We start from the raw sequence: 13,458 nt of genomic DNA, 5'->3' as shown, positions 1-13,458 counted from the left end.
TATGCTTATTTTTTAAAATATGGATATTTTTAATTTTATTGTTCTCAGGCATATATCTGGCTCAGACCTCTTTCTCAGTGCAAGTTACATCTATAACCATTATTGTGATTGCAAAGACCAGCATTATTACCTTTCTGGGGACAAAATTAATGATGTCATCTGCCTTCCAGTGGAAAGATTACCTCGTATTACACCGGTATTGGCCTGCCAGGACAGAGTGCTCAGAGTTTTACAGGTTTCTGTTATTTACATTTTTATGGTTTTTTGTAATTTATATAAATGAATATTGCTGAAAAATGTGTCCTTGAGATAACTTAGTTATTACTACCACTTTAAATGTCCTAGGTAAAATTATATCTGGAAAAAATGCTTTTTAATTGGTAAGCTGATATTTTTTAAGGTGAGGCAAATGTACTGAGATCTTTGGCAAGTTTTTAGAGAGGCATATATGGGAAAAGGATGCTTTTCTGCTCCCATGCATAATTTCTGAGCTAGTTCAGTCTGAATGGGATGGCTTTGCTACAAAGAACCCCTTCTAGCTTTTTTTTTCTTCTTTCTTCCTCCATTACTCATCCCTCCCCCAAAAATCAAATTAACAGAGGAAATTGGGTTGTAGAGAGGATGTTAGGTTTTAACAGAGAAGGGATAGTTGTGATCAGGGTTGTGTCATTTGTTTACTCCACATTTATGACAGTATGTAAAACAGAATAAGCACTCAGTATTTGTTGGATAAGTAAATGATAAAAATGAATAAATAATAATAATTAATAATGAATAATAATAATAATAAGTAAATGAATGACAGAAAAATCATTTTATTGTCCTTATATTTATATTAAAAACTATGAGTGGTTAAAACAATTACATAAGGCATTGTTATTAGTAATAAGAGTTATAACTATGTCCATCTCAAAAGTGGCTTTCAATAAGATACACATACATAAACACACCAGAATCCATAAAACAAAGTTTAAATGCACCTAACCTAGAAGAGGTGGATTGCTTGGGTTAGAAAGTTAGACTGATAGTGCACAAAACATTTGGCCGTTTATTCTCCGCCATCACCGGCTTTCTCACTCTTTGGAATTTCATAGCCAGGTGTCCCATTTCTTGACATCAGTCTTTTTTTTTTTTTTTTTTAAAGATTTTATTTATTTATTTGACAGAGAGAAATCACAAGTAAGCAGAGAGGCAGGCAGAGAGAGAGGAGGAAGCAGGCTCCCTGCTGAGCAGAAAGCCCGATGTAGGGCTCGAACCCAGGACCTGGGATCATGACCTGAGCCGAAGGCAGCGGCTTAACCCACTGAGCCACCCAGGCGCCCCGACATCAGTCTTTTTATAGAAGGAAAAATCCATTCGTTCTATGAGGTTTTATTTTTTTTTTCTATGGGAAAAAAAGTTTATGTACAAGGTTCATTCTAGGGGCATGAATGATTAATTTCTTCCATAGCCTGTGCTTCCAAATATGAGTTGTTTGAATAAGGTTTTAAAAGAATCTGGCTAGTATTCAATTAGAAATTAGTCTGGCTGATTCGAGGATTCTGCTTTGTTTAACAAGAAGAGATCCATGATCTTATTGTAAAAATACAAAAATGACTAAGGATTTGTGGGAAGTTAAAACTTGAAGCCTTTGCTCTACCCTTCACATATTCCTACTCTCCTTTGACTCCCCATTTGTAAGCAATCCATTGCCCCAGAGGTAGCCCTTTTTAAAGTTTTTTTTGTGTATTTTTTTGTGTTTATACACTTGACGCCTATGAAGTTTCAAATGTAATTTTAAAATAAAAGATAAGGCATATGACTTTTATATGTTCTATATATAATATTTTAAGAAAAATGTTATCCCATATTTACTATAATTTTGTGGGGGTTTTTGTTGAATGATTTAATCATATTTTTTCCATGTGAGTATAAGTACTTCTACCTCATTCTTTAACAGCTTCACAAATACTGTGTACTAAGTGAAAATGTTCCAAATGGCAAAATTTTTAAAAGGACAAATAAGTGGACATGTTTTGTTTTCTTATCTAAGTAACAGGTCATTTGTCCTCTTACTAGAGTAGGTTTTGGAAATATCCAAAAAAAAAGCTAACATTCTCCTTAAGAAGTAACGTTGGGTTTGTTTAAATGTTTGAATGTGCTCTAAGTTAAACTGGAAAAAAGAAACATCTTGTTCCTGGAAACCTTAGATAGGAAAATTTACCAGCGTCAGTCAAGTTTTTGGGCGAAGTATTTAAAATGAAAAGTATTTGAAGTGTAGACTATCTTGTATATTTCTTCTTGATCTTTACATTTTTAATGTATTTTAAAATGAGTTAACATAGACAAAATTACTAACAAAGGCAAGTTAATAATCACAGCATAACTTTCTCCAGCAGTTTTATTCTAGAGTTCTTTATAGGACTACTGATGTTATCTATGAGCACCTGTATTATTTTAAATTTGCATTCTGTTTCAGTTCTGAAATACTTGTTCTCCTTCAGGGATCAGATGTGATGTATGAAACTGAAGTGCCTGGCCCACCTACTGTTTTAGCACTACACAATGGAAATGGCGGTAATCACAGTCAAATAAGGGAGTGCATTATGTTAATTAAGTCTAGATACTTCAGGTTTAATCATTTAACTATATATTAAGTGAAAATGGGAAATTGTAGAAAGAACATGAACTGGAATTGAGACAGTAGTCTTCAGATGACTTGCCAGTAACTAACAGTAATGAGCTAGTGAACTTTAATTTTTAGTTTCCTCATCTTAAAATTAGATGATGAGGAAGGGTTTTATCTCTTTGATGTGTAAAATTCTATGACTATATAACCAGCCTCCCAAAGTAAGTGTTCTTTTTATATTTTTTAAATGAGATTTTCATGTGAAAGTCAGTGTATCTGAAAAAAAAATGCAGTTTTAAAGAGATATTATGAGTCATGGGATAAATATAACATGTTGACTTTAATTATACCTAGGTGACTCTGGAGAAGACCTTTTGTTTGGAACATCAGATGGAAAACTTGGGCTTATTCAGATCACCACCTCCAAACCAGTACACAAGTGGGAAATTCGAAATGAGAAAAAGCGGGGAGGTATGTGTTTGATGTAGTTTAGTTCTGAAATTTCAGTGATTATTAAATATCCTAAATTATATAGTTCATCCTATTTTATTTATTCATAGTACATAGTAGACTTAACATATCACAGAGCCACCTTACTATTTGTTTATTTAGCAGGTCTGTCATACTTTGGCATAATTATTAATTAAGAAATGCTAATAGTAATTTAGGATAGACAGGGTTTTATGGGCTAATGTCCATCCATAACATCATTCTCTGCTCAAATCCATTATTCACTGTTTGGTGTAGAAAATTAATTTGAATTTGAGAGTATTTGATAGGAGGCAAGGAAAAAGTCCAATGGGTCAGGGAATATTTCTGTTTTCTAAAGAATTTTTACCTTTCTGAGGGAATTTATATCTGACTTAGAAGGTAGTGAGATGGCTAATTATAGATGTAGTAATTCTATTCATATATTCATTTATTCCTTCAACAAATACTTGTTAGGAGAGACAGAGAATAAACAAGCAAATAAGTGAGATAGCTTAATTTAGTCACCTGAAAGAAATGTCAGAGGGTGATGTATTAGTGATGGGAGAAAGGAGAAAGACTATATTTAGACTGGGTGGTAATGGAAGACATCTTATAGAAGACAAAATTTGAGCTGAGATCTGATTGATAAGAAAAGGAGTTAGTAGTGTAAAAACTTGGGGGAAAATTGTGCTTTAGAAGAAGGAAAAAGTCAGGACTTGAGGAGACGTACACTTGATTCATCTGAGGAGCAGAGGGAAGACCATGCATTAGCATGGCAAGAAAAGAAGTCAGGGAATTAGCATAGATCCAAATCATGTAGGTCCTTGTGGGCCTTGGAAAAGGATCTGGATTTTAATCTAAGTGCAGTGAGACGCCTTTGGAGAATTGTAAGGAGTATGACATGATCTACCAAAACAAAACAAACCTCCCCCCCCCCATTTGGGGGGAAGCAGGTCAAAATTGGAAGTGTGGCGATCCATTAGGAAGTCATTGTTTTGGTTGTTCTAATTTATTGTACTCTAGGCTAGAGATATAAGTGGCCTGGGCTAAGCTAATGGTAGTTGGAAAGGAGACAATTTCAGTATGTGTTTTGAAGATTGGACTGGTAAGATTTGCTAAGAGATTTGATCTGGGCAGTGAGAAAAAGAGAGGAAGAGACGTAGCCTAGAATTTTGGCCTGAGGAACTGGGTAATACCTTATTGAGATGAGAGATTGGGGAAGGAGCATTGAGGGGGTCTGATAAAGGGGAATGAAGAGTTTTTACTGGGGCATGGAAAGTTAGAGATGCAAATGTATGTCTCAAAGAAAATGCTGAATAGAGATTTGGATATATGAGTCTGGAGCTCTGGGGATAGCCAGAGCTGGGGATATAAACTTATGAACCATTTCTATTTAGATTATATTTAAAGTCTTGGAAATGGATGAATACAGATGGAAAAGAGGACACCTGATTATGCTCCAAGGTTTTTGTTGTTTTTTTCCCTATTCTGATTTGGTGTACACATTTTTTTTCGTTCTTTACTTTGTATATACTTGACTATAATGTTAGTTTTATTAATAACTTGTCACCTCTGTCATCTTTTTTGAAGGGATTTTGTGTGTTGACAGCTTTGACATTGTGGGTGATGGGGTTAAAGACTTACTTGTTGGGAGAGATGATGGAATGGTGGAAGTGTACAGTTTTGACAATGCAAATGAGCCTGTTCTACGATTTGATCAGGTCAGTTCATTTAAAAAAAGACTATATATGCTTACTCATCAAAAATTATAGAGATGACAATGATGATTTGGGTTTTTTTAAATCAAATATATTAAAATCTTGTGTTTGGCTTAGAATATTGCACCTTTGATGTTATCAAAATCTCTAGACCACTCTTGTGTTTGAATAATAGACTATTGAATAATGAATAATGAATTACTTCTAGCTGAATAATGAATTATTGCTTCTTTGGTTTCTAAGCATTGTATATTTGAAGTATTAAATATTTTGCCTTAGTTTCTATAATGTATACTAGATTACAGGAGTAACATTTATATGTTTGGGTAACATAAACAAGACTGTGTTGTCTCAAAATAATATTTTAGGATAAACTCATGTTGTTAAGACAATATCAAAATATCTTTAAGCAGAGAGAAAAGTTGCAATTTCACTTCTGGCCTCCCAAAAGTTTACTATATAAGAAGAATTACTAGTTAAGAGTAATTCTGGTTCACAAATTTTAAATGTAGTTTAGCTTGTTTAGCCCAAGGTACAGAATTACATGGAGAGTCATTCTGTTGTAAACGGAATCTTTCATTTTTGTGAAGTGGTGTTCTCTATTCCATGGTTTCCCATCCTGCCTCTGGCAGGATTCATTGAGGCTGTTTTGAAAACAAAAAAAAAAAACAAAAAAAAAACCCACAATTCAGTATCAATTAACTTTTCTTTGTCTAATTTCTCTACTGGTGCTACCTCTCAGCTTTAACTGCAGATCAGCAAATACAGATGTTTGATGTATAGAGAAAGTATATTACATAGATAATATGGGGATAAAAATTCTCTAAAGGTATCATATAGGCTATCATCTTCTTTATTCGTTAAAAGAACTATTTGGGAGATGGTATATGGAATTCAGATAATAGACTAAATATATTGGGAGTTTTGCTTATGTAGTTTAAAAAAAAAAAAAAAACTGCTTTCTTGGGGTGCCTGAGTGGCACAGTTGGTTGAGAGTCCAACTCTTGGTTTCCTCTCTGGTCATGATCTCAGGGTTATAGAATTGAGCCCCACCCCGGGCTCTGGGCTCAGGGGAAAGTCTACTTAAGTTTCTCTCTCCTTTCACTCTGCCCTTCCTACCCCATGCTCATGTGCTTCTATAAAGTACAGATGGAAAAGAGGACACCTGATTATGCTCCAAGGTTTTCGTTTTTTTTTTCCCTATTCTGATTTGGTGTATACATTTTTTTTTCGTTCTTTACTTTGTATATACTTGACTATAATGTTAGTTTTATTAATAACTTGTCACCTCTGTCTTTCTCTCTCTTTCTCTAAAATAAATCTTTAAAGACAAAAAGCAAAAAACTTCTTTATATAAATAAATGATCGTGCTTATTGGGTGACTGATGAGGCTAAGTGCAGCACACAAATATATGAGTCATTTTCAATCTTCTCTCCCCAAATTTAAAAGCACTGGGATTTTCTGCCATTTGTGCAGGATTTTTGCCTTCCAGTTTCATTGTTTCCACATGCTAAGTATTCAATAAGCATATGTTGAATGTCTGGAAATGGGAAAGTAGGTTTTATGGCTTATTTTAATATGTGAACTTTTTAGTTACTAATTAAGTGCTTGATCTTACATTTATTTTAGATGTTGTCTGAAAGTGTCACATCTATCCAGGGTGGTTGTATAGGGAAAGATGGCTATGATGAAATTGTGGTATCCACATATTCAGGTATGGTAAATAGTAATAAGTAAAGAATCAAATGAGAAAAAACTTAAATTGCATAAATTAGTTTTGATTACTTTTTTAAAAAAGTGCTATTAGTGAACCTTACCTATATCATTAAACCTTTATTGATTAAAAAATGAGGGAAGGAGTGGGTGTATTGATTTATAAAACAGTTAATATTTGAATAATACTGTTAGGATACTTAGCATGCTCTAGTAGTGAGTTGGGGGAAATTAGAAGGGGAAACAAACCATGAGAGACTGTGGACTCTGAGAAACAAACTGAGGGTTTGGGGAGGGGTGGGAGGTAGGTGAACCTTGTGGTGGGTATTATGGAGGGCACATATAGCATGGAGAAATGAGTGTGGTGCATAAATAATGAATTCTGGAACACTGAAAAGAAATAAAAATAATAAGAATAAAAAAGAAAATTAAATGATATTATTTGATTTAAAAAGAAATACTGACTGGAATTTAGTTTGTTTTGTTATTGCTTACATTTCTTATAAAAATTTCCTTGCTTTTGAGTTGGTAATTTTTGCATTCTCAAAATAGCCAATGTCAGAAATTTTTTTTACTTTCCATGAAAATGATTTTTGAGAGACTGTTTTAATTCATCAAGTATTTGCTAGAATGTGTTGACTTGTTCCAGACTTGAAAACTAAAACTATAAGAAGTGAAAGATTTCCTTAGTTATAGTATTATAGTGTTTCAGGCAAAATAACAGTATCACAAAATGCTTATGTAATTTCAGTATGGTTTGAATATTTTCCAGCTTGATTTCTTTGGTTTTTGTTTTGTTTTGTTTTTTGAAGGAGAATAAGTCCTAGGACTAAATGAGGTTGCTGTTGGTGGACAAAGGGGCATGTATACTTAGGGTTTCTTTTAATACTAGCAGCACTTAATGGTCCATGATTGTAATTTCATCTCTACAGGCTGGGTTACGGGTTTGACCACAGAGCCTATACATAAAGAAAGTGGACCAGGAGAAGAACTGAAAATTAATCAGGAGATGCAGAATAAAATTTCTTCTTTAAGGTAATTTTGGATTTTTTTGTTTGCTTTTTTTTTTTCTCATTTCATGAAGTGTGTAGTTTTTTCTTATTACTGATAGAAGCAGAATATTTTATTGGAAGGAAGTATACCCTTTAATTCATTTGTCACCTTCTTAAAGAAAAGCTTATCAGTTTGAGAAAATTAGCAGTAAGTGCTAATTAGTATTTCAAAGTTAGAAATATACTTTTATACACTTTATTCTATATTGACTTTTTCTTAGATCAAAAAGTGTATTTTTTCACTTGTTTAGTTATAGATAGTTGTAGTATTTGGTATTCTTCACAGGCATTAGAAAGAAACCATCACAGACTGCTGTATTCCTCATTAATAGTAATATTTACTGCTCGTATGGACTCTTCTGAATCTGTAACTTTGGCTTATCAGTTTTCTTACTGGAAATGAGTAATATTGATTCCTTTAGATGCAAGGATTGCTTCTATGTTCTTTTCAGTTTGCCAAGTCCTATGAAAAGGGACATCGGACTCAAGTAAAATTCCTTCCTATAACAAAGAAGTGGGAGTTGCTAAAACTTTTAATGACTGTTCTCCCTACTTCAACCCTTGCCAACCTCTTGGGTCAGTGATGGCCAATCTTTTTTTGGTGGCATTTGAGGGCTACACAGGTTTTTAAGGCAGCAAAATGCTACAAGTACTAATTCACTAAAGCCACACAAGTTTATACCATAAGCCAGTTTATAGCAAAGCCACCTGGAGAGCAAGCTCTTTCAACCAAGATAGGAACCAAGTAGAGTTAATGTCTACTATCTCATATCCTCAGTATAATTCCGTACATTTATAACCCAGTCTGTCCCTCCTGATGCCAGTGAATATGAGTTGAGAAACTTATGTCTGTTTGTTCATTCAGCAGCTGCAACACAGGTACATATGAAGCATTCAGTAAATACTTCTTGGACGAATGAGTCCTTTCCTTTGTTTATTGCACAAATCTCCTCCAACCTCTTCCCAGACTTTTCCCCCTAAGCTGGGGCTGGTTAAACCTCATGTGTTCCTCAGTTACTATTTGCTTCATTTGCGTATGGCTTTTCCCTTTAACTGAGGTGACTCTAAGCAATGAAGCAATGCCTAAACAGTTCAATCTAAGCAAAATCCTCTTCAACAGTTGATAGAACTTCAGCTGTACCCCTGGCTCATGATCATCCTGTGGTCCCCAAAATGTGAATACTCTGCAGCCTCCTTTTGTCTGTGTCACCTAATTCTGATTGAAAGGTACATATTTACTGGTTTTACACATTTTGTTTCTTCGAATTAAATGTTTCTCAGCCCCAGTACAATCAGTTTCTCTTCTGATTAGTATTATATGTAACTGTGACTAGATTTGTGTGTTAGAATTATTTGCAGCCTGCTTTGATACTTACAACTATGAGTTTTGATTTTTAGATTAGAGATAAATAATGTGGAATTCTTTTTGGTCAGTCATAGAAACAAAATTTTGTTCCTATTAGTGTCATAATTCTAGTTCATCAATAAAAATCCATTTTGCAGAAGTTAGTCTCAAATTCTTGTAATCATTCTAAGGACTGCAAATGTATATACTTCTAGGTGACAGAGTTGTATATATTTTCCTCTAGGAGTGAGCTGGAACATCTGCAGTATAAGGTACTACAGGAAAGAGAGAAGTATCAACAATCTTCTCAATCAAGCACAGCAAAATCAGCAGTACCTTCATTTAGTGTAAATGATAAGTTTACATTAAATAAAGATGATGCCAGCTACAGTCTCATCTTAGAGGTACAGACAGCGATAGATAATGTCTTAATACAGGTAAGCAAAATGTCTAATTTACTTGTTTTGTGATTGGATCTATTTTGCAGACCAGTCATATGCACTAATTATTACTGGACACTTACTTTTTAGACAGTAATTTTAAGTATTTATCTTTTTAAAAAAATTTTTTTTAAGATTTGAGAGAGAGAGAGAGAGCATGAATGGGAGGAGGGGCAGGCAGAGGGAGAGGGAGAAGCAGATTCCCTACTGAGCAGGGATCCCGACTCTGGGCTCCATCCCAGGACTGAGGGGATCATGCCCTGAGTGGAAAGCAGACGCTTAACCAACTGAGCCACCCAGGTGCCCCTTTAAGTGTTTATCTTTTAAATATTGCATTTAGTTTAGATAATTTTAAAGGCTTATCTTAATCTTCAATTAGCTAATCAATTGCTCTAGATTACCTAAGTTACATCTTTATTTTTTATTTATCCTGTTAAGTATTAAACAAAAGACTGATGGACTTAAGTTTCAGGAAACATGAGAAGGAATGTTGAAGGTTTTGTTCTTTGGTTGACCTTTAAGAGAATTTTAAGAGATTTGACAGAATACTGCAGTATTTAATGCCATTATTAGAATCTTTTTTTAAGCTCCAGTTTCTAAAATGGTAGTTTACAGTACAGCTTGCTCATTAGCTACCAGTTTCTAGGTAGGTCAGGAGACAAAGTTGATAATGACAAAGGGTGAAATTTAGGGATAATAATACACAACTCCAACAATATATTTAATTAGTTTTTCTTTAAATTATATGATATTCAGGGAGTAGAAAAAGATGATAATAGGATGAATGGAAAACAAGTGAAAGATGGAAAACCTGTCAGATAATGAGAAAAGAATAAAGATGAGGAAGAAGGTTTAAAAAGATGTGGAGGAGAGATCAGATTATTAATTAAAAAGTAAAGTCTGATATCTGTCTTAAGTAATGCTAGCTTAAGAGCTGCATTAAACAACTCTAGAAGAGCATCATTTACATAGAACAGAGTGCAATAGCTCTGTCCTAGAAACTGCCTCTCCAGAGGAGATCAAAAACAGTTGAAAATAAATTTGATAAAAATGATCTGATATAATGAGAATGGCCATATTAGGAAGATTATCCTTTAAGGGGGGTGGTGAGAGATGATAGTCTGTGATCTCTGATAAAATTAGAAAAAAAAAAAGTCATTGTGATATGTTTATTCTTTATTATATTTATTTTCTAGAAATACATATTATCAAATATAAATTAAGAAAATTCATTTGCTCAAATTTAAAGATGACCATGAACTAGAACTAAAGAGAACCCTTAGAGAAAATGTTTTGTTGGGCACCTGGATGGTTCGGTAGTTAGGCATCTGCCTTCAGCTCAGGTCATGATCCCAGGGTCCTCGGATTGAGTTCCACATCTGCCTCCTTGCTCAGCAGGGAACTTGCTTCTCCCTCTGCCCCTCACCCCACTCTTGTGCACGTGCGTGCTCTCTCTCTCTTTCTCAAATAAAATCTTTAAGAGAAAATGTTTTGTGAAAATTTTTAGTTTTCCATCTGAACCATTTTGTTTTTTGTTTTTGTTTTTTTTTTTAAATATTGACTGTAGAGCGATGTTCCAATAGACTTACTTGATGTGGATAAAAATTCTGCTGTTGTCAGCTTTAGCAGCTGTGATTCTGAGGTGAGTGAAAACTATAAAGAATTTTTCAGATACTTTCATTTCTATTATGCCATTTTGAATCAAGTCTGTAAATGCTGATAGGGTTTGATGTTTCTTCTTCAGTCTTTTTCATAACCTTTCCCTCAAAATCTGCTTCTGCTCTTTTTCCCTGTTTTCAGATAATCCAGAAAACTGGGGTGTTGTCCTAGATTCCTTCCTTTCTCTCATCTGTTAAATCCAGTCAGTCACTAGTTTCTGCCAGTTCTATCTCCTTGGCTCTTATATCTCTACTCTGCTTCATTTCTACTTCTTTTTTAATTTCTTAATTTTATTTTTACTTTCATTTAAGATTTTATGAGAGAGAGAGAGAGAGCACAAGCAAGGGGAGGGATAGAGGGAAAGCAGACTCCTTGCTGAGCAGAGAGCCCAACAATGCAGGACGCCATCCCAAGACCTCGAGATCATGACCTGAGCCAAAGGCAGACTCTCAACAGAATGAACCCCCAGGAGCCCTTTCATTTCCACTTCTGTTAACTTTCTAGGCCCTTATCATGTTTGCTTAAACTACTCATCTACCAGTTTTTCTGCCTCCAGTATTGCCTCTCACCTCTAGGCTCTGCTGTACACTGCCACCAGAGAGGTCTTCATAAAGTATAAGCATCTGGGTCATTTCTTCTCTCAAAACCTTTTAAAAATTCCTTATTTCCTGTGACACGTAAGTCTAGATTTCTCACTGTGGCATAACAACTTTCTATGATTCAGCTCTTGATTATATCTCTAGCTTATCTCTTACCAGCTGCTACCTTCCCTCCCATGCATATTATTTCTGCCAAACTGAAGTTCTTAAAATTTCTTGAAAATGCTGTATAGTTTCACACATCCTACATTTGAACATGGTCTGTTCCTTCTCCCTATTCTTTTTCACCTTTTCTGGGCTTGTTGAATCTTGCTTAACCTTTATGGAGTAGACATTTGTTGAGTACTTACCATGTGCAAAGTACCTTGGATGAGATTGTGTCGGAGTTTTTGGATATGCTTACTCTGTCACTTCTTTTTGCTTAGTACTAGCTGATTAGCATTCTTAGATCAAAGTGTGGCTCCTAAAGAGAAGTTAGGGTAAAGAAAATGTCTGGAGTAGTTGTATTGAAGAAGGCAAACCTGAGCAGGAGGTGGTGACTGGAGTTGACATGTAGTTATACACACAAAAAAGGGAGGAATAAAAAGAGTAGATGCAGAACAAAGCTGATAGCTATATTAGGGAATAGTTTTTAATATAATTTTACAGAAAAATTTTTTGATAAGAGATTTTTTTTTTTTTTTTTAAAGATTTTATTTATTTATTTGACAGAGAGAGATCACAAGTAGACAGAGAGGCAGGCAGAGAGAGAGAGAGAGAGGGAAGCAGGCTCTCTGAAGCAGGCTCCCTGCTGAGCAGAGAGCCCGATGCGGGACTCGATCCCAGGACCCTGAGATCATGACCTGAGCCGAAGGCAGCGGCTTAACCCACTGAGCCACCCAGGCGCCCGATAAGAGATTTTTTAAGTTGTATTATATAATATGTACCATATTTGTCATCCCTGTTTAAGAATAAAACGTAAGAGATCGAGGCCTACATTTTTATTTTCATTTAAAAAATCAAGTTGATCTTAGGGCGCCTGGGTGGCTCAATCGGTTGGGCGTCTGCCTTCAGCTCAGGTTATGATCTCAGGTCCTGGGATCAAGCCCCACATCGGGCTCCGTGCTGAGCAATGAGCCTGCTTCTCCCTCTCACTCCTCCTCTGTGCTCTCTCTCTCTTTCTCTCTCCCTCTCAAATAAAGAAAATCTTTTAAAAAAAGATCTTGATCTTAAAATTTTAATTTCCTAGTTGCTGTAAAAGATTAACCTATTTTTATTATCATACTGCAGGATCCTTCAAAATGAGTATTTTATACTAATTTAAAACCCATTTTCTATAATGATGGCTTTAAAAAAAAACCTTGTTATGGAGGTTCAAGTATATACAGAAGTAGAGACAGTAGTGTAATAACCTCCATGTACTCATCATTTAACTTCAACAAATGACCAATCTTGTTTTATGCTGTTCTCTCTCTCCCATCCCAAACCTAATCCCAGAACTTTCATATATTTTAATCTTTATCATCTTAGCCATAAATACTTGAGTATGTAACATTTTTTTTTACTCATATGAAAGCATATTTATTTTTAGGTGGACTGATACTCTGTGTTTACTAAATTTAAGTGATTTGAAATTAAAATGCTCCAATTTTCTTTTTAATATTATCATCTTTTTAATTCAGTTATTTATTAAAAATAGGGAAATAGCAGTACATGAAAATTGAATACTAAATATTTCATGTTGCTTTGTTTTTGAAATTCCTGCACACAGATCTATTTCTCTATTTTTAGTAGTTTAATATTTGGGTTCAGGAAGTAATATTTGAAGTAACCTCTCCAAGTTTATTTCAACAAGCATGTACTGAATGTTTAC

The 13,458-nt window shown here is 34.6% G+C and overlaps 1 protein-coding gene across 1 annotated transcript in view; it reads left to right on the top strand.

Moving 5' to 3' along the window:
* Positions 1-13,458, top strand: part of BBS7 (Bardet-Biedl syndrome 7) — a 51,078-nt gene that overhangs the window by 12,127 nt on the left and 25,493 nt on the right. The window contains exons 5-12 of the mRNA XM_047718347.1: positions 49-235; positions 2,484-2,556; positions 2,963-3,079; positions 4,670-4,800; positions 6,428-6,512; positions 7,444-7,546; positions 9,153-9,345; positions 10,916-10,990. Coding sequence (XP_047574303.1) covers positions 49-235; positions 2,484-2,556; positions 2,963-3,079; positions 4,670-4,800; positions 6,428-6,512; positions 7,444-7,546; positions 9,153-9,345; positions 10,916-10,990 — 964 coding nt within the window. The remainder of the gene's footprint in view (positions 1-48; positions 236-2,483; positions 2,557-2,962; positions 3,080-4,669; positions 4,801-6,427; positions 6,513-7,443; positions 7,547-9,152; positions 9,346-10,915; positions 10,991-13,458) is intronic.

Source organism: Lutra lutra, chromosome 2 (assembly GCF_902655055.1).
Source record: "Lutra lutra chromosome 2, mLutLut1.2, whole genome shotgun sequence".
Classification (NCBI taxonomy): domain Eukaryota; kingdom Metazoa; phylum Chordata; class Mammalia; order Carnivora; family Mustelidae; genus Lutra; species Lutra lutra.
Note: the sequence above shows the minus strand (reverse complement) of the source record. Positions and strands in the feature narration are given on the sequence as shown.